The sequence below is a fragment of the Lissotriton vulgaris genome, chromosome 10, assembly GCF_964263255.1.
Source record: "Lissotriton vulgaris chromosome 10, aLisVul1.2, whole genome shotgun sequence".
NCBI lineage: Eukaryota > Metazoa > Chordata > Amphibia > Caudata > Salamandridae > Lissotriton > Lissotriton vulgaris.
This window is the reverse complement of record NC_141698.1, coordinates 724,296,169-724,323,697: the sequence shown is the minus strand read 5'-3', so window position 1 is coordinate 724,323,697 and position 27,529 is coordinate 724,296,169. Positions and strand designations below refer to the sequence as shown.

General features: G+C 44.3%; 1 protein-coding gene across 28 annotated transcripts in view; it reads left to right on the top strand.

Annotated features, from left to right (window-relative positions):
- SVIL (supervillin) overlaps positions 1-27,529 on the top strand; it is an 807,080-nt gene that overhangs the window by 549,546 nt on the left and 230,005 nt on the right. For 18 of the 28 annotated variants that reach the window (XM_086941586.1, XM_086941584.1, XM_086941578.1 and 15 more), the window contains 7 exons: positions 1,793-1,840; positions 2,275-2,352; positions 6,051-6,119; positions 8,505-8,673; positions 14,090-14,179; positions 14,436-14,522; positions 26,012-26,186. In XM_086941586.1, coding sequence (XP_086797712.1) covers positions 1,793-1,840; positions 2,275-2,352; positions 6,051-6,119; positions 8,505-8,673; positions 14,090-14,179; positions 14,436-14,522; positions 26,012-26,186 — 716 coding nt within the window. The remainder of the gene's footprint in view (positions 1-1,792; positions 1,841-2,274; positions 2,353-6,050; positions 6,120-8,504; positions 8,674-14,089; positions 14,180-14,435; positions 14,523-26,011; positions 26,187-27,529) is intronic. The other 10 variants (XM_086941569.1, XM_086941568.1, XM_086941563.1 and 7 more) reach the window with 5 other exon arrangements.

Sequence of the window (27,529 nt, the reverse complement as noted above, 5' to 3'; positions counted from 1 at the left end):
CCACCTCTGAATGCGACTGCTTTTAAGATGCTAACCTTATTATCTGGGACACTCCAAGGCCCTAAACAGTCATCTTTCCATTCAAAGATTCTTCAAATATGGGGTGGGGGCCCTGTTTGAAGCCCTAAAACCCACCTATGTTCAGTGGAGTGCCTCTGGTTGAACACCAGTATGATGGTGCTTTTTGTTTGCTGCAATATAAAGGGAAGTTTGTCTGTGTACCTAGACAACACCTAATTGGAGAAACCCATTGACTGGTTCTCTGCCTTAAAGACCACCTTGGGATTTTCTAGTAAACCATCTAGCAGAGCAACGCCACAGATAATCCAGCTATCTGCTCATAGCAAAATTCAGAGGAAGGGAGAGCAATACCCTAGTTGAGAGGAGTGCAGGGGAGGAGATAGACAGGGAAGTTAGGGGGGATAAGGGGGGATACTCATCTGGATTGAGAATGCTTGTAGAATTTGTGCTTAAAGATGCTGCATTCTTAGTAATGATATGCAGACAGATCGGGAGTAAGCTACGATAAGCGCGCAAATATAAAAGTGTTGTAATGATGTATGCACACGAATAAGAATGAATACAAACAATAATAAAATAAGATTAAAAAAAGAAAAAACATCTGGAAGAGCTTCTTTTCTGCTGATGCCATTCTTGCAGGACTGCCCAATTTCTGTAATAATAAGGCAGACTCGTTATACCCTTTTTAGATTCCAGATGCACTCCAGTTTTTGGCTCAATTTCTATGCCCACAGAGGTGGTAAGTAACTCATAGGAGAAGAGTGGGCTCTATGATTTTAAAGTGACTAAACCAAGGCACTACAACAAAACTTCTAAGTAAATCAATCTTTTTATATAATACCTCAATTTGATTCGCCCTGTATTAAGTTTTCTAATAATTTGCTTGAACAGTGGAATATGCAAAGTTCCTTGGGAATCTGTCTGGCTTAGAATTTCATGGATTGCTTTTTTTACTACAACAAATTACGTAGCGTTTCTTCTAATGCCGCTACAAGATGTCAAAATTATGAAGACAAATTCTCATGGAGTATTAGTGTTGGAACTGCTAGTGGTAAGTAACTACGTTTTTTGTTTTTTGTTTTTTTTTGCTCTATCGGCACTTGAATACCATGTGAACAACAGATTTGTAGCTTGTTATGAATGTTTCTTAAGGAAGTTGTCTGTTTTTTTTTAATAATGTTCCATGTACACAACCAAACTTCACTGTTTCTTATCAGCAGTTCTGTATCCATCATGCTGATAATTGTGGATATTTTTGCAAAAAGATCTTCGGTTTGGAGTGAGGGTTATTGGTCCATTTTCTGATTAATAGTACTTCAATGTATCAAAATGTGGACTCAGAAGCCATAGTGTGATTAGTTACAAAGGAGTGAATAGAGAACATAGTTTTTATTCACATTAAACAGTCTGTGTTCCTTTGCTTAGTGCAATCCTTTTAAGAATGTCTCTTGTGGCTACTGCACTCCCTGATTACTCGGAATGATGCATGTGACCTCTAAAGCAGAAAGCCTTTCCAAAAATAGTGCACCTACGTGACCTCTAAAGAGATTATTAGCGTGTGTAATCTCCCCCCCCCCCCCCCCCCCCCCCCCCCCCCCCCACACACACACAACACAAGCACAGTACAGACGTGTTCGTGGTTGTTGGAGCTTGTATGTGCATAATGATCACAAGTGGAGCTCTAACTACTGGAATATGAGTGATGGACACTTGAATAACCCCTTTGACCGCATCCTGCAATGTTTCCTGTTTGTGTCGTTTTAACCTGTAGGAAGGCGAAGGAATTAACGATGATAATGCCGTGTGTAATCAGCTTTGGGTAAGCCTGACTTCAACGTGGGCTTTCGGTGAAGGATTGCCTGGTACTCTTCTCTCACCTGCATCATGTTGCTTCATCCCATTTGCATAAGCAGTCAAGTGTTCTCCGTAGGACCATTCTGTGTTGTGGTGGGATGTTGTGGTGGCAGCTGGATCTTGAGTTGGTGTTGTAATCTGTGGCCTCATGTCTTTACTGTAGCCTTCTTTGTAGCTGCAATATGGGTGCTCTCCACACTGGTGTTTTCTCATGACCTACTATAAGTGCTGCATTTAATAAGCGGGTGTACTTATTATGGGTGTTTGCTGGGCATTTCAAATCATTAAAACCTGTCTGGTTCACTTCTAACAACGTACGAAATCGCACACTTTCTCATCTGTCCCGCTCTGTCCGGTTTCCACTCTAACTTTCTTGCTTTGCTTTTGCCCTGTCTGTAGGAACCTGTCTTTGCTTCTACTTATTCTCCTGCTATACCTGCTGCCCATAAATGCCAGTATTTTTTACCTATTAATCAGGTGAGGAAACGCTTGTGCTTTTCACCCTTGTGAGCATGGCCAAATACAAGTGCCTAACATGCAGTTACGGTACCAAACCAGGTACACATCTGCCGAAAAAGACAAAAAATAAATCGCTACTTTGCCAGCTAAATGCTTTGAGTATTTTCATCCTGCGGTAGTCTTACTTTTTGGGGTGCTGTTTGAATAGAGGATATTGAGATTTGTTAGTTTCCTATAGTGTATGGTCTCTACATTTAAAATATGTACCTGTTGCCCTGTACACAGGGTTTTAACAGGTGTGAACTGCCTTTTCCTACAGCTATACCCAGAGCCAAAAGGTGGATGTATGAAGGGAAAATGTCAATTAACAGTGGTTTACGCTTGACTGCATGTGGGTAATGAAGCACACTAGCTGCCCAGTCTTTATGCGCGGAGTTGAAATGGTGGGTTCACAATAGCTAACACCTGCATGCAAAGCCTACTGATTAGCTAAGTTCTAATTCAGGCATTGATCTAAACCAAAATGAGGAATTTTGCACATAACGGACTAATGGTTGTGAGAAAAGCATTTCTGTTTTGAAACCGAACCGTAGTAAATGTATACTTTTTTAAATCTGGTTGATCTGTATCTAGTCATTATAGGTGTCTTAGATGCACGTAGTCCTATTCTTATTTATATTCTTATGTAGCTGCATTTGCCTCTTGATTTAGGGACTTGAATTAAGCGAATTTGTTAGAAAAATATATTGCCATATACTGTGTCTATGTTGCCCACCATTCTCCTAGAACAGGCAAATATAAATGTTAGCTGTAGTTTTCTGAACATCCACGAATTACAAAACCCTTTCATATCTATTAAATAATAGTTCTGTTCAATCCTTAAAATGGTTTTGACCAAGAATTGTTTTGTGAAGCAATCTTAGCCTTCGAAATCAAAGCAGTTGACTGACATGAAGTGTGGCAATTTGTGTCAACTTTCCATGATTTTATGCAAAACTGCATAGCCTTTTCAAATGTATAAAATTGTAACGGTTCGAGTTGAAATGGTAAAACTTTGTATTGAGGGTTTACTCGTACAACAAGAATAGTCGTACAATACAGCGAGAGGTTGCATATATATTTTACACATTGCAATCACAGGCCAGGGACATCTTAATTATAGTAAGGTTTCTAATTCTTTCTCTGGAGTGCACCAGTCCCTCTTCACAGGCAGTGCTTACATTCTTCTGTTATAGCTACCCTACTCAAGGTCCTCTATTGGGAGGATCAGTTATTTTCATCAACATTTCTGCTCATTGGATAATGTCCCCTGTCAATTGTCCTCTGTTCAAGTTACCTACTTATGATGTTCGTCCGCCAGTTTCCATTCTAATACATCCCCCCTCCCCCTCACTGTCCCATGGAGCAACCCAGTGGATAGCAATATGCCATTTACCATTCCCAATGCTCTTATTTGCACCCTTGTTTTGCATGGTTTCTATTTCGGCCATACGCCTAACATCCGTTTCTATAGACTTGACCATACCATTCTCGTCGCAGCTTTCATAGTCTCTACCACCTCATTCCAGAAGCAGTCCAATCTTGGGCGCACCTATGTCATATGCGAAAGGTCAGTTTCAGGCGATCCTCTTATACCACATAGAGACTACCTCCCAGGACAAATCTGGGTCAACATAGGTGTATTTTATGCAAGTAAAAAAATGTTTTAGCTGTAAACTGGTAGTAGGAGAGATCACCTTAACTTGCTTACATGCCTTTCCACTCACTTTACATAAGCCCTTCCGGACCTCCCTGAGTTCCCGAACCTTCCTGTGTCTCCCCATCTATCTTGTACAAAAGCTTTGTAAAATACAGTTGCTAGTTTCCGACATCCCACCATGTCCAATAGTCTTTCCATAACCATATGTTTAGTGGGGAGTTGAGGGATGAGGGAATGTAGTCCAGATGGAGCACACCACATGTGCGACCTTAGCATATTGTAGAAATTGCCCTGTTCCCAACCTAAAATATTTCCGCGCCTGTTCAAACTTAATGAATCGACCTTTGAGGAACACAACACCAACCACCAGTCATCCTACATCTTGCTAGGCACAAAATAACATTCCCTTTTCCATATCTTTAAAAGGCTGTAGAGACCAGAGAGTAATTTCTAAAGCAAACTGGGACCTCCTCAAAATCTTAACCCCAACTGTGAACCACAATTCTGCCAACCAGCATACAAGGTGAGGCTCATTACGAGGAACACCCTACTCTATTATAAACTGTGTGCTGAAAGTAGTTATCAGCCCAATGTGCCTTCTGCCAATTTAGGGCAGGGCCCAACTCCATGAACTAGGTACCACATACAGTTGCACTGCAGCAGAATACAAAAATATGTGAGCTTTAGTGTATCCAGCTTCATTCCCCAGCCCCGACCAAAGCACCCAGCAAATTGTCAAGGTATGGAACATGTTCATAGGACCAGGACACGTGTTATGTAGAAAGTATATGCATCTAGACAAAAACACAATTTTCACAACCAATATCCTGCTCATATTCAAAAGAGCAGCGTTTTTCAAAAAATCTGCTAAACGGCTTAAACTATCCACCATCTTGCCAACATCAGGTAAATATTGGGCTCTCTGACAATGTGTTGCCTGCTGCACCCCCAAACATCTGTGTCTCCCACTCTAATAATAATAATAGGGAGATTTGTAAAGCGGCTGGTTACGCGCACCGGCATGTCACCGGCGTCTCCTTGATCTGATTGGGAGATCCTCCATGCCTCTGCCCATCCTATTCAAGGGGATCAATTGTAAACGACTACCAGTAGTATGCAGCCCCAATTCTGCCTTAAACCTCTACCATTCATCCAGCAAGTGTGGGACAATCCAGGGCAAAATCCCCAGATAAGGAGACATGTGTCTCCAGTTTGGATACCCCATGGAAGAAGACCCCGTTGTAATCTGCATACAAGGTTCTCAGTCACCAGTGCACAAAACGATAGTGAGAACGGGGAGCCTGACGAGTTCCCCCTTCCGAAGGCTTCTCTATGCTGACTTACATTAGGCAAAAGAGAGGACACAAAATCTGGCTTTGCTTTTCAATCTGTTTTCCTTCATTCATTCTTTATTCCATATCGTGAGATTGTCTTGCTTATGTGAACCACCTTCAACTATTTACAGAATTTACCGTGAACTATTTCCAGAGTAGCCAAATTCTGTATCCCAATTTTTTTTTTTTTTTTGTTGCTTGGACCATTTTTGACCTGGCTTACAAGGACAGTGTTATTTAATAGACAGTAAGCCACCATTTCAGTGGCTTGCGTTGCCTTCATAGCATTTTTTCATGATAGCCAGTATAAGTGTTCAGTTATTGTAGTTCCATTTCCCATTATTTTAGAATTCTAAATGTTAACGCTCCACCTCAGAATTTTCCTGGCAAGACCCATCTAACCATAGCAGCACCTGGCTTAGGAAGAACGCAGTTTGCAATTTACATTTTATTTTGCGAACAGTTTGCCCAACGCACATTTTCTCTAAAATAAAGAGCACTAAAATGCTATTTTAGAGCTGGATTGTTAACCTGCATCGCACCTGTGTTTGTGTCCGGCTGGTTGAGGCAGAGGGGGCGCTGCTGGCTTTCTAGGTGTGGTTTCGTTCTGGAGCAGCACATCCTCCTTTTCTGTTTTCTTCACTCTCCTCTTTACTTTTCAATTTTCTTTCTTTCTCTTCAAGGTCAGTAAAGATTGTGTCAGAGAATCCAGCCCTCTGGCCTTTGATGAACGTCACCCCTGGAGATGGAAGGTGAAATGCAATAAGCATTAGTCTGTTGGCTGTGCAATTATAACATCCTAATAAGTCTTCTCCGGGGTCGTTTTTAAATGTCTGTCCATGTGTTAACCCTGGTAATGTAGTGTAATTTGATATACATAATCTATGCATGTCCATAAAGGTATACAATTAATACCAGACAGCCGCAGAAAATCCTCATACTGTAGACCGGAGCCACCCGACCACTTTTGCATGCATGTTTCAAACATATGTTGACGGTTAAAATTGCCCAGTCTTTCTGGACTCTGCCTCGCATGCATGGTGCAGCATGATCCCAGCACCTCTGTCCCTCACTCATGTTACCTGCCTTTACGTTGAGGGCACGTCACCTGTGCACCTTCCAGCAAGACACGTGGTCTACTGCAGCCTTGGACGACCAAGGTTGTAGGAATGCAAAGTCCCTCTTCAACCCAACGCTTTTTCATGATGACAGCTTGCAGAAGTGCTGCATCCTATTCATTGGGTACTGTGCTGAGAACACATCCCAGCATCTTGGTACACTGTCCAACTTCACATCTAGGATGCACATCAGCTGCAGCTTGCAGCCCTCTTAATTGTTTGGGAAAATTGTCGTCCTAGCTAGTTCTCTAGCGTTTGGATGCGACACAAATGCCCATTGGAACTTGCCAGTACATAACTGCTGGACGCCCAATGCAAGAAAAACTGAACACATGGGCTGTGCTGTGGTGATATTCGCAACTGGATAAGTCTGTGTCAGTGATTACAGCATTAACCAATTTGACCAGAAGTCAGACCAATGGAAAGTTCTTGTTCTATAGGTTTTTGCACTGGTGCAATCATTTTCTCATCTACCCAGTCCAAATAGAATTATTTCAGGGCTGTATAGTCTATTTTTTATAACTTTGTACGGTATGCTGGATTTCAGGGTTTAAATTGGGAAAAGTGAAAATAGTATGACAGCCAAGATAGTCTATCTACCACATTAATGCATTGATTTTTCTAGTCCACATCCATAGTAAAGTTGATCACTGAAGTGAGGCTCTAGTTTCTAAGAGATCACCCAGGTATGCCAACTCGTGAAGCATTTTGATTTCTAGATGAGCTCTAATAGTGGTAGTCTATTTGCAACTAGAAAGAATAGAATTTATGAACCTGCTCTATCCCTGGATGACCTTTCTTGATTACCAGCTCATTATGATCGGTCAGTCAGATAGCATAATGGAGGTTTTAGTAGTACTTTATAAAGGGTTTTTGCCATAGACCAAATCGTTTTTAAAATTCTGGTATGGTGGTTGTTGTAAATTGCATTTCCTTATAGAGACATATTGTAGAATGCTTTGAAAGTTTAATTATGTTGCCGTTTGGTTCCTGCTCACTTGTTTAGCCTTTAGGCAGCCACTTACAGGTATCGTGGACAGCCACATTCCTGCCATTGAATAGAGCCTGGAAGCCCAGTATTATGAAAAGTTTAGCCTATCTTCTGTCTTCGATATGAAAATTTATTAGGATGAGACCGCCTTAGCATCTGGGGTGTTGAGGTTGTAGATTCTTAAACCTTATGTACAAGGTGGCATTACATTAACTGTTTTACGACGAAAAAGACCGGATAATGTTGAGCTGTGCTTAACATTACATATGAACTTTAATATATATATATATTTTTTTATTTTAAACTCCGTGTCTCTCCCCTATTGAATAAGCCAGGCAGATTTATTTTTGCTTTTTGACGAGGTTAAAAAAAAATGTCAAGGAATGTTGTGGCTTTTGTTTACCCCTTCATGTGCAGTGCTGCTCGAGTTCCGTTGAAAAGTCGTAAGTTCACTAGTTTCTTCATGTGTGTATATAGTTGAATCTTTGTTTTCCCGGCCAAACAATTCTTTGCTTATATTTGCCATCTGTAATTTGATTCAACAGTTGATTCAGCAAGGCTTGCATGTGAGTGAGATGGAGCACTTGGTTTTTTTCTACACTCTTGTCTACTAATTTAAATGTTAAAAATGAAGGATGCAATTTGTGGTGTTTTTTTTAATTTTTATTATTAATTCAATCACCTTACCAGGCACTGCAAGATCTTTATATGGTTCCCTCTTGAATAGGGTTGCCTTCAGTGGAATATGCTGATCATTTAGGAAATCCCTCTGAGATTAATTTGGAAACTGACTTATAAAAGTATGCTTAAGTAAAGAACAGAATTACTGGGATTTGTCCAGTGCAAACACACTACAATGCTGGACCACATGAAAATCTACTTTCTACTCAAAATACAAAGATCTTGTAGCTTGTCTTTTTATCAGCGACAAAATCTCAATTCAAATTTCTGTATCCGTTGAAAATAATTTTTGGTTGCGGACAAAAGGTTGTCGCAAATTTTTTACAAGGTTTTCCTTTTCCATGCAGAGGACAGATGCCCATGAGACTCAAATGACCATTGAGGAGAGGAAGCACATGAGTATTGAAGAGCGGAAACATCTGATAAATATTCAGGAAGAAGCCTGGAAAACAAAGGGCCGAGGGGCAGCCAATGACTCTACACAGTTCACAGTAGCTGGTCGAATGGTGAAGAAAGGTCTGCATTCAAATCCTGAGACTTTGTTTTTCTTTCTTTATTGAGATGTACGTGTGTTACAAAGATTGACGTGTAAAATTGTTCAGATACTAGACTATTTAAAACCCCTTAAACTGGATGTAATAACAGACTTTAGCAGCATTCATCTTTTCTAGATTCACATGCTGTACATTATTCTGACATTTAGTGGTTGGGTATGGAATTGTTTAAACTTAGAGCAGTTAGAGTTTTTTTCGGGTAAGGGACATAGTGGAGTCAGAGCTTCCTACATCGATCGCAAGAAAACAATTGCCTATTACGCCGACGTCCATTTTATATGCTTTTCAACGGGTGGGTCAGTAACCCAAAACATTTTTTGTTCTACGGGAAAAGTGCTGATTTCCAGTTTCTACATCTTTAGCCACACCTAGTTGGCTCTAATTTCATGTTTTTTCCACTGAATAAGAAATAGAGGACTTTAACCTAACCCTTCGTAGTTTGTTTTTAAATAACTGCAGCAAAACATAGAATTAGTAACCTATATATCCTAACCTTTTTCATTATTTGGTATTTTCAGTGGTTTTTGAAGCAGTCTCCAGATGGATTTAGTTTGTACTCCTTCTGTCACCAGAAAGTTTCTAATTGCAGTCTTGGTTAGCTTGCTATATTCAGTGCTCTCGAATACTTGAGTGCACAGGTGGATACATTCATGCCTTGTATCGCGGCTGCTTCTCATCACCATCTAACCTTGGAAGATATTTAAAGACCTTGCACCAACATTTGGTCGAAGCCTGGTCATATCCATACATAAACAGGTTTTCCAATGGCCTATTTTCCGCTAGAACAGAGGATTCATGAACTATTATGTTTGTTCAAATATGTGTTATTTTTATTCCTAAAGTAATTTGCAAAAGTATTCCAAATGTAACATTTGATAATCAGTCTTTTTTCATCATTTTTAACATGTGACAAAGTGCTTCAGACAGATCCAATGCATTTCGGGCCAATAGTTGTGCCCTTCATCAGGGAAAAGACACTATAAAAGTAAAACATAAGTAAACAAACTGTCAGTGAGTCTCCTATATAATATATGAATAATGGGGTGTGTAGTGATCTCATCATAATAGTTCATGAATCCTCTGTTCTTTGGGAGGAATGATTGTGTGCACATAAGGATGGAACCAGTGGCCCACTGGTTTCACAGTTGAACCATATTGTTACAGACGCCGTAGGACACTCGACGTCACTTGTGGAGCACCAACAAATTTGAGAAACTCATCAGATTGCTAAAACCAGCTGTGCACCTGCCCTACCAGTATCACTATTTTCCGCTAGCCCTTGAAGCTGAAGTTATTAAGCAGAATAAATCTTTCAGCTGAACTTAAACGGCAAAGTTCTTGAACATCCAAGAGTTTCTCACTTCTAAAACCCTGAGGCTCGATTCACACAGCTGTTTTTAAACAGAAGTGAAATAAGTGCAGAAAAGCAGCTTGAGTCCAATCCCACTTTATTCAAAACAGGTCAATTTGCACCTATACAAATATTTTCTCACACTAAAAATGTTACAATAAAGGAGCAGTTTTGGTTGTTTGTAAATTCCGTACTGGGACATGGTATGCGCGTTTTTGGAGGAAAGGAGGTAGGTAGATTTGTGCTAAAGACTGTGAACTCTCAATCACGTTTGTGAGGTTTCACAGGTTGTTTCTCACCCTGAAAAAAAGTTGCTGCTTTGTTCGTGTTAATGCAAAAGCTGATTAGTTTTCAAGGTGGGGAAAGAACAAACACTTCCAAAACTGGATGGGCGTGATACATGGGTGGATGCGAAGAAGGGGTTATGCCATTGCGGGAAAGACAGTTTGAAACTGCAGTGTAGCCAGACATTAAAATTCCACACTTGTAAATGCTAATTTCAGAATTCTGGAACGTTGGCTCAAGCGAGTACTGCTGGAAAGATAGGCAAGTCACAACTTCCCAGGAATACTACTCAAAATATTTAGTGAACTTGGAAATTTGCTCAAAACATAGAAGTAATTCTACAGCTGGCAATTGCTAAAAGGGCACATTGACCTCCTGAAAAACTTGTGTTCAGGTTTGCCAGCCCAGATCTTTACATTTTGCCCCGTAACCAATCTTCCCCCTCTACCTCTGAAGATGTACGCAGAATTTGCACAAATTGTATAAGACTGCAAGTATTATCATTAATACATTCCCTCCCACCGATTCTAGAAGAAACCATTTCTAACTCTCTTATCTATTGCCTGAGACCAGAGTCTAGCGGCACCTGCCATACTTCCATAAATGATGAACAGGCAGTGACATGACTGAAGGCAGAACTTGCATGTATACAACAAAATTAAAGCTGGATGTGAATTTTATTTACTGAATGGACGTGTTGTTGAACATGAGCTCAATGCGGTTTGACCAGTGGTTTTCCTCTCTGCTTTTTAAAAAAACTTTTGTATAAAAATGGCATAAATTACATGTTAAATTACATAAAACGAGGCAGGCATTTTTTAGCTATTATTATTATTATTATTATTATTATTATTATTATTATTATTATGTTTCTAATATAGCGCCAGAATCGACCCCCGAAGGGGTATCTCCGCGCTTGCCTTGGGAACCCGTCCTGGCTTTTCCCTGTGAGATAGCCCCTACAGGGCATCCCCAAGGTGAAAGCCAGGCATCCCGCCGCGGGGGGGCCGTTGTGGAGATTAAGCAAGTTTAATGCCCAGAGTTGCAGAGTGTGAACCCATGATTAGGTCAGGCACCGAAGCGAGAATTATCGAGTCCATGGACATTTGAGCTCAAGACCCTGCCGCGTCGGGAATTGAACCCTGGTCCCGGGTCTGACCTCTGCTTCAGGGTCTGCCTTCTCTAACCGGTGAGCCACACTTCTCCCATTGATTTTGGTGTATTAAAAGCACCACTGTGAGTGATTCGATGGGCACGTCGTACACTTTACTTCAAATCAATTTTGGACAGTTTTTTTTTTAAACAAATTTTTGAAAACCTTTATTATGCACTGTCAGAGAACAAATACGGGCCTACAACCAACCGGCCGTCCTCGAAACTTTGTAAGCTTTGTTGCAAAATATACGTCAACTCAATAGCACTTCAGTACATAAAAGCATTCAACGTGTGTTACACTAAATTCCACGTGCCACCGAGTGTCAGGAGAAGTTAAGGTTAATTTTCAAAATATTTTTTAATATATAAGGAGATACAGAAGCTAGGAAGGATCAGTGTACATAGAGTCCATCTAGGAAGTAAGCGGGCAACGTCTATCAGTTAAATCCAACGAGCAGTAAACATAACCAAAATGGCGGCCCAGGGATAGCACAACAGGATGATTAAGCACAAAGCATGGTGCACGCCAGCCGCTACCCATCTAACACCAAACCACCCCACTGACCCAGGAAGAAGCAAAAAGAAAGGGATAAAACAAAAGAGAAGAATAAGGCCCATAGAAACAAAAGCGAACCAAAGAAGACCCCCACCCCCCACCCTACACGCATGCAGAGGCTATGGCCTACCCCCCCCCCCCCCCCCCTAGCAGTGTGCCTGTCGCCCCAAAAAGAGAACCCGAAATGCAGAAACAAGTAAAGAGAGAAAAGAAAAAGAATTCCATAATATCGGAGGAGGGCCAAGCAAGTATACTTAAAGCAATCAACGTGCGCAACCACGGTCGCCCATCCCCGAGCCCCAAGACCAATACAGAACCAACACCCAACTCCCCGGTATGTGCATTATAGTTCCAGCAATAAGAACTTCAGCAGGCAAAGAAGAAAGAAGCAGCCTCAACCCAGCCCCTTACGGTCCAATGTGCCAACAGAGTCCAACTGCGCGATAGCCATCCTGGGTGGGGCAGGCAGACGAAACGACCTCAGCAGAGTAGAACGCTGACCGCCATGGATTGTCCAACACGAAGCCCAGCATGTTACAATCGTACCAGAAGGAAGACCACGCAGCATTAGTTCGCCAAGAAAAGTCAACCCGAGCAGTAGCACCAGTTCCAGGGGAAGATAACAAGTTCCACCAGTAGACCACAATGAAGCTGCTGGACATGGCTTTTGGAGAAAATTCCCTCGCCGCCGCATGAGACCATGAGTATCAGACCTCTTCCAGGCTAATACATGTAGCGACACGGCGGGGGCAGGATCCTGCGCCAGCAGCGCAACTGTGGACAGCTGAATAGGCAATCCGCAGTAATAGGGCATAGGGTGTGGCGCAGCGCCCAGCACTCGCAGGCAAGCTTGGTCGGTCGGTGTCACAATGGATGAAATAGCGTCCAGTCGGTCCTCCAGGTCTCGAGCAACAGCACATTGGGCAGCACGTAACTCACCCAGGGCTCCCTGAACATCGATAATCCGCAGGGGCGTCTCAGGAAATAAGGGTGCAGCAATTCCCTGTACGTCGGGCATACCAGCAAAAATCGGTGCTTGAGATTGAGCGCCATCATCCCAAGAGACCAGTCGATCCTCGAGTTGCCACTGCACACACTGCTCACAGGCGTATGCCAAGTCCTGAAGCTGGACGCCATCGCCTCTTACAGTTAGCCGAGCACCCCGCCGGCGCTCACCGCAACATAGCCAAACAGGGGGCACAGGGGCAGTCCAGTCCATTCCTACACCTCTCACGATGGCAGGGCGATGCAAACAATAAACGGGCTCCAGCAGCACCCTGGGGCAGCCTCTCGCCAATAGCGAGTGGCAGCTCTCTAAAATGGCGTTCACCGCGTTAGACGAAACAATGTATCGAGAATTGCCGTCTGAGGGCCGGGAAGGCGATAGATTGTAGCGTTCTCAGCTGTGGGAGCAGCTTGAAGGGCAACGGAGCAAGATGGGCTGCCGCGGCGAGGAATTTAATGCAGCAGTCGTTCCTCAACAGTCGGCGCCGCTCAGCCCGAGATGGCCGCTGTTGTTGCTCCCAGGGCCGGCCACACACGCAGAACAAAGACCTGGTCTCTGCCGCGAGGCATCAGGGAAGGGCGAGGGCGCTCCGTCACCGTCACTGCATGGAACGCGAAGGTAAGCACATCCTGAGAACCGGGTTCGTCTCCCGACTCCGGTAGCACCGATGAAATTCAGGATCTCTGGCAGGATAGGGCAGGAGACGGGAGGAAAGCAAGAAGGTCGGCGGAGCCGAGGAATCAGGCGGCCATCGTGGTTGCTAGCTAGGCTCCTCCTCAATTTTGGACAGTCTTTATACTAATTTTAGTTTCAGATTATTCTATTTTGCTTCTACGTTTGCTTCCATGTACATTATAATATGCATTGGTATTTTATGACCATTTAAATGCACTGTTGGTATATGTTCGAGACGACTTTTTATGAGCTAATACAGTGTGTAATTTTGTTTGTTCCTTTGTCATTCCTTTCTCTATGCAATTTAAGATTTTGTTTGCCTTGCTCTCAAAGCTGTCTTTGTTTACTAGGACTAGCATCGCCAACAGCCATAACTCCAGTTGCCACACCACTTGGATGTCGATTTAAGTCGAACACACCAATTTCAAAGCCATTTGAGGGTATGTTAAATGGTTCCATTTTTTTTTATATAGGACTCCTTTATTGATTTCGTGGACTCTTGCTGATGATGGGGTTTGACTATGCAGACCTGTATTTACTGTTTGTAAGTTTTTCCAATGATGTGTTCTCACAAAGATGGTTTGGTATAAAAAATTCCCATTTGAAACCTGTCCGTGGTATGCAACCACACTGTTCAGTTGATTTTGTCAGTGTTTGCGATCATCTCCATTTATTACCTGCCGACTTTCTTTTTAGAATTTGAAGCTACACCAGACATGCATTTGGAGTCTGACATGAAGCTGGATAAATTAGAATCGTTTTTGGGACGGTTACATAACAAAGGTGGGTAATCATGGTCTTATAAGATGGCATGGGACATAATGACTTTCTGTACTGCTTTAGACCCTTTCCAGACTATTTACTAGGAATACATTATTTTAAGAAATAGAACCAATCTGGCACTTTGAGATTTTTTGGCATATGTTTTGTTGATTGATATGGAAGTTCCAGTTATCACACTACAATCCAATTGGTCCTTTATTTGGTAGCCTTGCAGTGTGCACAATAATGTTGTGTTGAGTGCGGTTTTAGCTTTTTTTGATATTTTGATTGTTAATTTCTCTTAGGTTTTCCAATGTCATGCAAGAGTAAATCTTATAAAAATATTTTATTCCTATCTTGTGCCGGAAGCTTTTGATTATTGTATCTTTTTAGTTAACCGCCCCAAACTGCACTGTCAAAACTCCAGACTATTCAGAATTGCCTTGTTAGGAAATTGGGCCTAAAGAAGTTTGATAATTTTTCAGATGCGAAGTGAAATCTTGGTTTAAGTGTAAACCAAAGAAAATGATTCAAGACATTGTTTATGCATCTGCAGTACTGATACCCTCTGTTCACTTTTTTTCTGTGTTGTGGCTCATGCTCCAACATGCTACGGTTGGGTAACTAAGCCTGTCATAATGGAATGGTCTATTTCTCTCCTTTGGAAAAATAGTCATGTGAAACAGATGGTATCCGAGATTCACAGATAGGATTTTCATTAAAAATGCCTACCCCATGAATTTTATGTTTGAAGTACGCAGGCCTTGGGGACTGCAGTCATCTGCACCGCACAGACCTGGTAAACTGGTATGTTTCTGAATGCCCAGGTATTGTAGACTTAGAAATCATGGAAGGTATCTGTAATGCCTAGCCTTTTTAGCGGATGGGTCTCAAGGGTAATTGACCGTGACCCCAGCATGTATAATTCCCAGAGCTTGGTGGAAGATCGTAAAGGTGCAGATCTTCAGGATATCTGATGTGCTAGACATTGGGTACCTGAAATGCCTAGACCTCAACGTGTTCTTTAAAATGCCCTGAAACACTTCTCTATTCTTTATCTCTAAACAACGAAATTCTTTACTCGCATTGTAGTAAGATACCCTGAAAATCAATTATTCACAAAGGAGCATTTATACACAAAGAATGAAAAAAGTATCTGAAACTATTGATTGCAATGATTGAAGGACCAGAAGAGAACGTCATTAACCATAGGAAGTGCTTTGACCTTTTGATTTCCCTTACTTTCCAAGAAGTTGTCTCCATAGGTAAATTCTTGAACCCGTTTGGTGGATGATATGATTGCAGAATGTGTTGTAGCCACTCGTGTGTAATCCAGCCACTTGAGGTGGAGTTTGGAGTATTGCAGCCTGTTTTAATTCTGTATCTTGTTTTGGGCATGTGTGGAACAGCTCTCACTCTTGTTCCCTGAAATCTAAAATGCGGAGAGGCAGTCAGTTTTTTTTTAAATTTTTCATCTGGTTTGGAGTAGCTTACCATTGTTCTGTAGAATTACTGGATTGAACCAAGACTCCACACTGACTGCTAGAAAAGTGAAAGCAGTTATGAAGGAGAATTCAATTTCCAAATAGTTTTTGAAGCCATGTCCTCGCTTCAGCCTGTGACACCACGTCTTATAAGAATTACTAATGGGGGGGTGGGGAGAATGGGTTTTGTAAGGTGTGCCATTTAGTAACATTGTAAAAATAGCACCACTAAGTCTGTTTACCCAGGCATTCCAACAAAGATGGGTGCAAGTGTAAGTCTTTCGCTAAAAAGATCCTGCATCCTGTGAGGGAAAGGTACCCAGCGCCTTACCACTCAATGGCTCAGTTAGATGCTAAGTCCTTGCAAAAGCTTTTAAAGAAGGATTGCTATGATATTGAAGGAATAGCATGTAGAACAGTCAATTGGGAGATAAGGATTGAATACCAGATAGTGAAGATCGCATAAGGCTTTGGCTCTAGAGATAATCTAACTCAAAATATTCTGGAGAAGCCCATCGTGTTCAGGACAGAGGTAGAGCCTAAGTTACATTGGACATGCATGATTTGAATACCAGTGTCGTCAGAATTTCACTAAACCCAGATATGTTCACTTCTACACAGGGGCCTGATGCAATCACCAAACTTCAGTTGGAGAATTGACTCGAGGAACATGTTTGCTCCTAATTAGGATCTGCTTGCAGTCTCAAATCCACAATGAATATTCACCATGAAAGTTTTAGGTTTAAGGGGGACACATCAACATATGGTTCAGGTTAAATACAACGATCATTCAGAGCCTCGAGGAAGTCCTTGAAATTGGGTTTACATTCCAGCCATTGAACAACATAAGAGGGTCTGAATCCAAAAGAAAATACTCCATAAGGAACAGATTTGTGTAGGACAAAGTAGGGTCAAAATATAATACTGCTTGTGACTAAATGTCACAGTTTGGGTGGATAGAAGACAGTATAACATCCATATAGATTCAGATCCCTTCAAGAAAACACCTATTTCTCAGGGGTAACATAAAAACGAAAGCATACCTTTTAAGGATGTAATTTAAACTTGGGTGGTCTTGCAGTTCCTAAGTAAAGAAGCCAAATTAAATGAGCCTTAATCACTACGTTTAGCACTTAATCCCTTTTTTCACCACTCCATAGAGGGACTCAGGAAGAGATAGAAAGGGTAGTACAGGTGAAAGAAAAGGAGCAAAAAGGATGCTTGGCGTTCTTATCCTGCTGATTCGCCGTGTGAAAGAGTGGAGGATGATTAGCTGTAGGATAATTGGTTAAAAGCGTTGCTCTGTAACAAGACATCAAGATCGTACTAAAATTCAAAAGACATCTTTCCATCTTGGAGCTGCCATGCACGTACAAGAAAAAGACTCTTAGAACTTCTTACAAGAACAGAGATGACTGATCAGCATTCACCAATGCTCAAAACAGATTTAAAATTAGCAAAATATAAAAACTCGGTAAAGACAAGGTCCCTAACCTCTAAAGTTGAAAGATTAAAAAGGTGTTCCACAGCATTCAATAGACCTTAACAGATTTTTGCCGCATGAAGTTGTGGTAGTTCGCAAGCCAATAAGAGCATCCACCAGACAAGAACAGAAAAACGTTGAGGGCCATGAGGTGGCATGAAATGGAGGAGCTTTTCTTTACTGCATTCAATGTACAGCAAAGGCCTGCAGTCGACAGCTTGCTGATTAATTCCATTCTTTTGCCTGTGTGCAGTGCCTTAGAGCTCACACCTTCATCCTTTAGAATGACAGACTGCAGTCATTTGTGAGTGGGATGTATATGTAACATTTTTATGTCATTAGTAGTAGTCTACTCTTTATATCCTATTAAAAAAGTAGTTAATGATTTATGTGCTGAAACTTAAATATTTATCCTTGAACAAAATCAGTATTTTTCATCATCAAAGGCAAATTCGTTGATTCCAATAAATGAGTGTCCAGATATTTCAATCCTTTTCTGTTTGCACCATTATTACAGTGCAAGAAAGTTGGTAGACTTCTAGTAATAAACTATAGACTTGATTCTGCTACCTGGTATCCAGTTGCTTGATAGTTGTAACTTGCTTTATCGTCTAGTGCAGTCACTACTGTCGAAACACTTTTCCTGTTAATTCGGAGTTCTTGAAATTGGAAAATAGAAGTGCTTGCACTCAGGGCACCTGTTTGCTTCTCAGAAGTGCTGCTACTCTCCCTTCAAATTAAACATGTGCAAGCACTCTGTATCTGACAGGAATAGCCCATTTCAATGACTTTTCCGCTGTGATACTGTTTTGAAATGAGAAAGACTTCACTTTTCTTAAATAGTTTTCCTTAAGACTAATAGCCGGATTCTTGAGATCTCAAATCTTACTTTCATTGCGAGAATATGCTGATTTTTGGGATGAGGTAAGGTCTATGAACCTATTGGGAAGAATTAAATGTAACAATCTGAATAGCACTATAGGAGTTTGCAAATTATTGCTTTATGAATTGGCTTAGAAAATGTTGTGCTCCTGTTTCCCATGTTTTGTCATTGATGGTTTAAATATTCTGATCTTTCAAGTACTTTAATGATTTATTTAGCAATGTATGTTGTACTAATTTTTCAGTGCTATTAAATTTTGTTTTAACTTTAACCTGTGATGTGTTTTTGTAAGTATAGCCCATAGAAAGTATGCAATTGAATGAATAAAGAAAAAGCAAGTTTAAACCTGTTAGTTGCGTGATTTTATGGTTTTTATGAAAATATGTATATTCGACGATAGTCATTTGAAAGTTTAATTCCATTTTAAAAATATTTATATATATTTTTTTTGATAATGAACTTTACTAGGCATTTAAAACAACAAAGGAAACTAATTGGGTGCAGCTCATTCAACACGTACAGTAGAACATAATCATGTGCCGCTCGCAGCCTTGGGAGTGCAACTGTGAGTCACTCTGGTGTTGGTGACGCGGGGCTATCAGGACCTGTGCCTTGTTCCCTGGATTGTACGGAGCGATCCTTGTTGCTCGCCCTGGATCCCCTGAACTGACCTTTTCCGTTTGCTGCCTGGATTCCCTGACCGAAGAGGAGAAGCTGCCGGGTCGTCAGGGCGGGACTGCGAGTCCCAGCAGGACTAGCGCTCTGGTCATCAGCGCACCTGCGACTCTTCCCGCCCCCCCGCTCCGCCTCCAGCACGCCTGCAGTACTTAGACGGCTCGCGGCCCCCGCTCCGCGGGAGCCGCTCGCAGCCTTGGGAGTGCAACTGTGAGTCACTCTGGTGTTGGTGACGCGGGGCTAGCGGGACCTTTGCCTTGTTCCCTGGATTGTAAGGAGCGATCCTTGTTGCTGGCCCTGGATCCCCTGAACTGACCTTTTCCGTTTGCTACCTGGATTCCCTGGCCGGAGAGGAGAAGCTGCCGGGTCGTCAGGGCGGGACTGCGAGTCCCAGCAGGACTAGCGCTCTGGTCATCAGCGCACCTGCGACTCTTCCCGCCCTCCCCCCTCTTATCTACTTAACCCCGCCCACGCGGGACGCGCGCGGGCCTCAGCCCGGGCAAAGGGCGGGCCCTCTAAGGCCAGAGTAGGCTGGGCTGGGCCCACCCATTTACGTCTGTAGATCTGTTGTCCGTGCTACAGGCAGGTGAATGGCTATGCTGTCTGAAGAGGGAACTCCTGGGAAAAGAGGAAGACTACGCAACGGGACTCTGGACAATTACTTCCCTAGGGTCTTGTGTGAGGGTGACAAGGATTCTATTCTGGCTGAGCGAAGGGCTGAGCGGCGACGTTCAGTCGAGAGTCTGAAAAATAGATCCCTTACTGACAGTGCTCCTCTTACTATGGCCCGGGAGGGAGGTTCGCTTGATATGAGTGGGGAAACTGCTAATCAAGAAGGTGTCCCTCTTCTGTTGCGCGATTGCACCCCCACCCCCTGCTTGTCCTCAGACCATATTGTAATTGTTTCCCCTACTCCTAGCCCTCGCCGTACCACTGTTATGGCGAAGCCGAGGAAGTTGAAACCTAAGCAATTGGTTGTTGCCCAGATTCACGGCCCACCACCTAGTAAAAAAAGGAGGAAATCAAGGGCGGCCCTAGGTAAAGCTAAAATCCCGCACTCTGACTTTGGTAAAGTGTTAAAAACTCCCACTACAAATGAGATGGTACTAGTGGAGGTGCCGGAACATCCATCTGTGGCACCACCGCCAGAAACCAAATTACCTGAAACAGTCATACAGGTTGTAGGTTCTGATAGTAATGTGGGGGTCGTAGCATCAGATACTCCCATCTCCCCCCACATTAATAGGGAACTTGGAATTCTTACTGGGATCTCTCCTCTTACCTATTAATGAGACCATTAAACAAGTTGAAATCAGATTGACAATCCTGGAGACTGCTATAAACAGCATGGTTACTTTAACCAAAGCCCAGGGGAGCGGGGTGGTGCACCCCATACCTCCAGTTGGGCTACCTACTAACAATGTTGCTAATACCCCAATCGCCCCACCCCAGCCGACTAAACAGAAGCCACAGCCCCAGTGTAGGGCTGAGCCCGGCCCTCAAAATCCACCCCCTCCTAAACACATAAATACTCCAGTAATTGAAACAGGTGGTGACCCCAAAGGGTTAGTGACGAAGGTCCCCGCAACTAACAAACGGGAGGAACATGGGGAAGGTAGATATATTAGAGGCCCAGTAAACAAGGGGCCGCAAGTGGAAATTCCCCCAGAAGCAGTGCCCTTTGTGGTAGTTTTGACCGGGGTTCCACCGCTAGCAGGAGATAAGGAGGGATATGCTGAATTAAAAAATAAAATCATACACTGGTTGAGGACACATAGGCCCATAGCACACAATATAGATGGGGATATAGTGCATGTCAGGCGGATCAATTGGCTGGGTAGTAGACGCAAAGATATTGAAGGGGACATAGTGGTGGTTAACTTTAGAGACCCTCAGGCAGTAGACTACATTCTAAACTGGCCCACTGGTAGTGGGGACACTCGTATTATCCCTCGGGCCCTAACATATTTCTATCCTAGGTCAGAGGCTTTTCCCCCCCAATCACCAAAACAAGTTCCACCGTTATAGACCAAACCCTCCCTTACCATACAGCAGCATTTATTCTCAGTACGGGCAGTACCCTGCCCAGGCTGCTGATCACCTTGCCTGGATTACAGTACCCCAGAGAGACACAATGAATCATGACACAAGGATGGAACATCTAAGACCCTTTACTCCTCTGGATATTTGCAATAGGTTTTCGCAGCTTTCCGGGTTGGAAGACTGCGATTGATGTTCACAGTCTAAGGGGGAGAGAGGTGGTCAGTTAGGTGTGGAGGCTCCGCGGTCTGGTGGCCGTAAAGGTACAAGGCAGGAGGGATCCCCTGTAGTTCAAAATGCGGCTATCAACAGCACCATTAGGGCTTCATTGGTAGCCGCGAGTACGGTCAGTACGGTTGGCTATACTGTACACCCTAAATCTCCTATCCGGGTGGTGGGTAGCTGCACGACCAAGGCGGGTATTGATGGGGGGAGCAAGGGGGTCCATACCAAAGTATCCAAGGGCCGACAGGTAATAAACCTGTTATCTTAAAATATAGCGGGGTTAAAAAGGAAGATGGACATAACGGAATGGCATACATTCATCGAGAAGTTCAATGTTTGTCTGTTTCAGGAAACCTGGAGCCTGCTACCCATAAACAAACCGGGTTATACTACCTTTTTTCTCCAGCAGTAAGCAGGGGGAAGGGCAGACCGGCGGGAGGCCCGGGCAGGTGTATTGACCTTCAATAGGCTCATAGGGCCGTCAAGAATCGATTACATCCTAATGGATGTTAGCATGTGGACTGACCTAATTGATATGGAGGTGATACCTACTCAGGATAGCGACCATAACCCCTTGTGCAGCAAGTTTAAGTGGGATAATTTTAAAGATAGGAGGGTGAGTGCCCCTACGAAGCTAACTAAAGAGATTATCCCATATAACAATAATCGTAGACTGAAATGGGATAAGGCAAACTTGAAGGAGGACCAACTAGGGACCATTAAATCCCTTGTGGTGGGCCTGTATTTGGATCTGGAGGTTTGGGATCGGGAATACGGGAGTAGCCAGAACCCTCCCACTACCCTTGATACAGTCTATAAAGCCACAATTGAGCAAGTAAGTCACTTTTTTTATCTCCAAAGGGAAAAGCCGTAGAAAGAACATCACACCCCCCATTTCAAGCAACCCTTAGTATTCGGTCCAGTGCAAGGGGAAAAGGAAAAACCTGACAGAAGCCCTACTTTCAAGGGATCGGCTAGAAAGGATTATTTGAAAGTATTAGCACTGGCTAAACGCGAATGGGAGGAACAGCATTGGCAGGACCTAACAGATGCTGTGAGCATGAGGAACCTGAATCTTTTTTGGGACTTAATCAATAGAGCTAGACAAGGGAGATCGCAACCACTAGCTGCTCATATAACTAGCCAGCAATGGTTTAATCACTTCTCAGCTTTATATGGCGGAACTGAGGACATAAATAGCCTTGAGGTAGCCAGCTGTGGGGGTGGGGAACCTACAGGGGAGGACGAGCTTCCATTTACGGCCTCTGAAGTAGCAGTGGCTATTAGACACCTAACCCCCAAGAAGGCGGCCGGTCCGGACGGGATCCCTGGGGACCTCTTGATTGCGGAACCTTTGGCCTGGGCCAATCTAATTGCCACAATAATGAATTTGATTGTAAGGGGCCACCCTGTGCCTGATTCTTGGAAAGGGGCTGAGGTGGTAACTGTGTTTAAGAAGGGGGCAAGAGATGACCCTGCCAATTACAGACCTATCAGTTTGATAGATGTAATCCAGAAAGTGGTTGGCAGGGTCATTATCTCAAGGGTTGGCGATTGGATGGAGGAGGCTAGCATCCTCTCCCACTTCCAAGCTGGATTCCGCCGAAAGGTAGGCACGATGGACGAGGTCTTTCGCTTTTTTGTTATCTATTGGAAGACAGTTACCATCAAAAAGGGCAGTCTATATATGGCCTTCATAGATCTTAAAACAGCCTTTGACCTGGTCCCTCGGGCTAAATTGTGGGAAATTCTAGGAGGGATGGGCTTCCCCGGTAGACTCTTGAGTTTAATTGTAAAGCTCCACGAGGGGAACTACGCGAGGATCAGATGGGGTACCCAGGGACAGTTAACTGATAGGGTCCCTGTGAGGAGTGGAGTACGCCAGGGCTGTGTTATGGCTCCGACTCTTTTCTCCTTGTTTGTGAATGGAGTGGTGGATCATCTGAGAGGGAAAGAGTCGGATGCCCCATCCCTGGCGGGGGAAAGAATCCCCACTCTACTCTTCGCCGACGACACTATACTGATCTCCAAATCCCCAGTGGGTCTGCAAAAACTTTTGAATCGATTCAGCTCCTTCTGCATAAATAGAGGCTTAACCATCAACACCTCGAAAACCAAGCTGATGGCCTTCTCACCCTCCAAAAGATTTAAAAACAACTTTTCGCTTAATGGGGCCACCCTGGAGATGGTCGATTCATTCGACTATTTAGGGGTGCGGATAAATAGTCTAATGAATCGGAAGGACCATCTAGCTAAAATGTTACTTGGTCACAAAAGAGTATCTGGGGTGACTCTGAGGGAGTTTCGAGAGTCAACAAGTAAACCTGTGTCCCCGGCCATGGCCATTTATGAGGGTCAGATACTCCCGGCTGCATTATATGGCTCTAAGCTTTTGGGGGTTCGAAAGCGGAAAATACGTTTTTGAGGGAGGTGGTGGCTCTCCCCGCCTCTACCCCGCTGATCCCCTTGCAACTAGACTTGGGTAGACGAGCCCTTAAGGACCTAGTGAGGCTGCGCCCATTGCTCTTCTGGGTCTGCTTAAGAAGGACTAAGGAGCTTGTTAAATATGCTGAAGGGTTGGATGACCTTTTATTGCTTGATACTGGCAATAAGATTGGATGGCTGAACAATGTGAGACACCTGGTTTTCCAACTGGGACTGAGAGATGCATGGGAGACACAAATGCTGCCGCCCAAACTAGTGATCAAGAAGCTATACTGGGATTGGGTACAGGGCGAGGCAATACGCGGTATGGTTGGGGGTTAACTCACCGATCGGTTTTTAGAGTTCAAATTGGCTAGAAATCTGGAACCCTTTTTTGATCTGATAACCAAACCTCTAGACCGAGCGTTATATTTAAAACTAAGGTACGGGACCCTCCCGGTGCATGAATTCACCGCGAGGTGGTCCAACTCTGGTGTCCCTTCGCGTTCGTGCCCTGGTTGCGCAGCCCCTAAGGAGTCTGTGGCCCACCTATTTTTCGCCTGCCCCGCCTACAAAGTGGCTCGGAAGATCTGGCTGAAACCTGTATGCAGGGAGTTGGGGTTGAGGTGCCACAGTCTGGCCTTACGTGTACTCTCTACTGACTCAACATTCACTGCCATGATATGCGGGGTGGCAAAATTTTTGAGTAGTGCATGGCTGACGCGCTCAAGGATATTGAAGCTTCATTTTAGGCTACCGATTGATTGACTGTATGTAATTGATGGCTCTCCTACTTATCTTAGTGAACTGTTGAGGATGCTTCGTCCTAGGTCTATATTAATTATACTGATATATTTTATCACTGTTTTTTAGGGGGGAAATGTACTTTTATTGTGTATATGTTCTCTTTTATGGTGAACAATTTTTACAGAATAAAGATATTCAACAACATAATCATGTATTAATGTAGGTCGGGTCATCCTTCTCCGGTCCATCTAGAGATCTTGTTTCACCAGATATAAAGGCAGGATTCGCACAGTACATCCCCAATCACGGTAGAAGTAGATTGAACCATTTCCCCAAATCCTATGGAACAGTTCTGTCGCGCCCCGGGCTTCAAAGAGGGCCTCCTCCTGGGTCCCGCACCGGTCAACCCCCCTCCTTCATTCCCCCACGGTAGGCGGTGCGGCTCGGGACCAGTATCTAGCTATATCCCTTTTAGCTACCGCTATCGCCGTCCCCAGTAGGCGTTTGTCCGACCTGGAACCATCCAGACCTTCAAAGACCCCCAGCAGCAGCCGCAATGTCTTGTGGGGAACCACCCAGCCCAGGGCTCATGTGAGTTCACGCTCCACTCCCTTCCAGAACCTTGCCAACCCGGGGCAGAGACACACCATGTGATAGAAATCCACGGGCGCCAAGCCGCACCTCCCGCAGTCTGGGGAGGGTCGCTGGCGGGCTCGGAAGAGGCGTTCAGGGGAGAAGTAGGCCGCATGCAGATAGTAAATTTGGGCCAGACGTAGGTTGGCAGACGTGGTGAGAGTTCTAGGCGCCATAAGGGCATCCCTCCAGTCTGCCTCCTCCAGGGGACCCACCCATCCCTCCCAACGAGCGTGCAGCCCATCCAGGGACGCAGGGCCATTATTAACTAGGGAGCGATAGATGCGGGACACCCCTCCCTTCCCCAAGTTCCCCATCATCACCTGAGCCTCCAGCGGACTGAATTCCAGGAGGGGGACCGGCAGTGGGAGGTGTGCTTGGAGCGCGTGACGCAGCTGTAGGTCCCGAAAGTGCTGGGTGTGGGAAAGGGCATGATTCTGCTGTAGGTCAGTGAAAGCCCGGATGTGGTCCCTGACCCAAACGTCCCCCAGAACCGAGACGCCAATCAGATCCCGCCGACTGAATCCGTCCAAGGCCGCCACTTCCCGGAGCCAGGTGCCATGCCACAGCTGCGTTTGTCTGGTGAGTTTGTGGTTCCAGCCCGTGTAGCGCAGAGCTGCCCGCCAAGCCATGAAGATCTTTCTAGTAATGGGTGCCATAGAGTGCGGCACAGGGCTGCCATATAAAAGGGGTTGGATTCGGGGAAAATCCATCTCAAGTTCCACCCGGTATGCTGGGTCGGACCAGCCGCCCGCATACCAAAAATATTTATATTAATGTTTTTTGTTATGCTATTTTATGCAAATTTATTTGTAAATAAGGGATGTTTTATGAAATGCTTTTATGACTTAATTGTCGAATAAAGTATGATGATGATGGTTTAAACCTGGATAACGTTTTCTTTTTCAATTAACAGTTGGGATTCAAGACACTCTCTTGACAGTCACTGCAAAATCTGTGAAAGAAGTAATGAAGCTAGATGACGATGAAACCTTTTCAAGGTTCTATCGGAATACGGATTCTCCTTTACCTCCTCATCCACTTCAGATTGCTGAAGACTTTGATGCCATCTTTGACCCTGATGCACCAAAGTGAGTATCGGTTTTCCCACTTTCCTCACACCACAAACCGCTTTTCACAAAATAAAATCTTATTACATTGTTGCCAATAGTTGTAGATGGTAAACATGCATAGCTAACTGTATCTAATGTCCTAGCCTGCCTGCCAACAGTCTTAGAGGATTGGACATTGTTCCCATGGGGGCGGGGAGGGGATTTTAATGCAGTTGTAGACAGATGCAGAGAAATCGGACACACTTCTGCCTCACCCACAACAATTCTCTCCATCAGTATGCTGACCCCCGGGACTGCCACGGCACAGCTAGACAGTAACACACAGTTTCACGACTATTACACTCTACTAACTACTGCACCAAGACCCGGCAAACGCTGCCTCCTCCCCTCCCCCCCCCCCCCCCCCCCCCCCCTCGCTCCCCCCCTCCCCCAACAAGCTAACTGCCAAGAGTATCCTTGACTGACCAGGAAACTCTTGGTGCCCCTACTTCAGCAGGCAAGATACAGGGAGTGACCAAATCTCTCACCCACAATAAAACTCTGGGCCCCAAAGCATTCCCATCAAATTCTACTCTATGCAACACTTTTAGTGCCTCAATTAGAAAAATTATAGAGTTCCTCTCTTGAACGATTCCCTGCTGCCTACTACCAGGTACTAGATTGGGAATACGTGATAGCAGCCTTTATCAGATTCGGAATCTCCTCCGTGTATATTAGCACCTTATCCATGGCGGCAATTCCGCCGTGGTGCGGGCTTTCTAAAGGGTGGGCGGGGATGCGACCGCCAACGGTCGTTCGCTGCACCAGGGATGGAGTGCTCCCATTGGTCGACAGGAGCACGGAAGGGGTTAGATGGGTGACATTGTATACAACACCCACAGCGAGGGCTTGTACTAGGCCTTATATGTCTGACTCGTATTGGATCTTGCGAGGGACATAACAGGACTGTCCCCTTTTTAGGTTTCGCCTAGCGGAAGCTGCGCTCTGCGCAGCTTTTCCGCGCAGGCGAAATCCTGTTGAGAACTGTAGTGTGGCTTTTGTTCGGCCCTCGTCCTTGATTGGCTGGCTCCGTAAACGGAGCCTTGCCATTGGACGAGGGGCCTGTCCGTCAATGCCGGACCAGACACGGGGGCGTTCCCGACATTCTTTGGCTTTTGCCGACGTCACGCGACGCCGGGAACGCCCCCGTGTCTGGTCCGGCATTGCCGGCACTTCTACGTCTCTCCTGCCCCGTGTCGCATCTGTCCCCGGAGAAAAGCCGCCACCGAGACTATCATCGGGCTCGGGGCCCGCAACGTTTGTTTCCCCCCTTGGTTTTGGGGTTGCCAGCCTGCCTGCAAGTGCCAAGGTATTGTTGATAT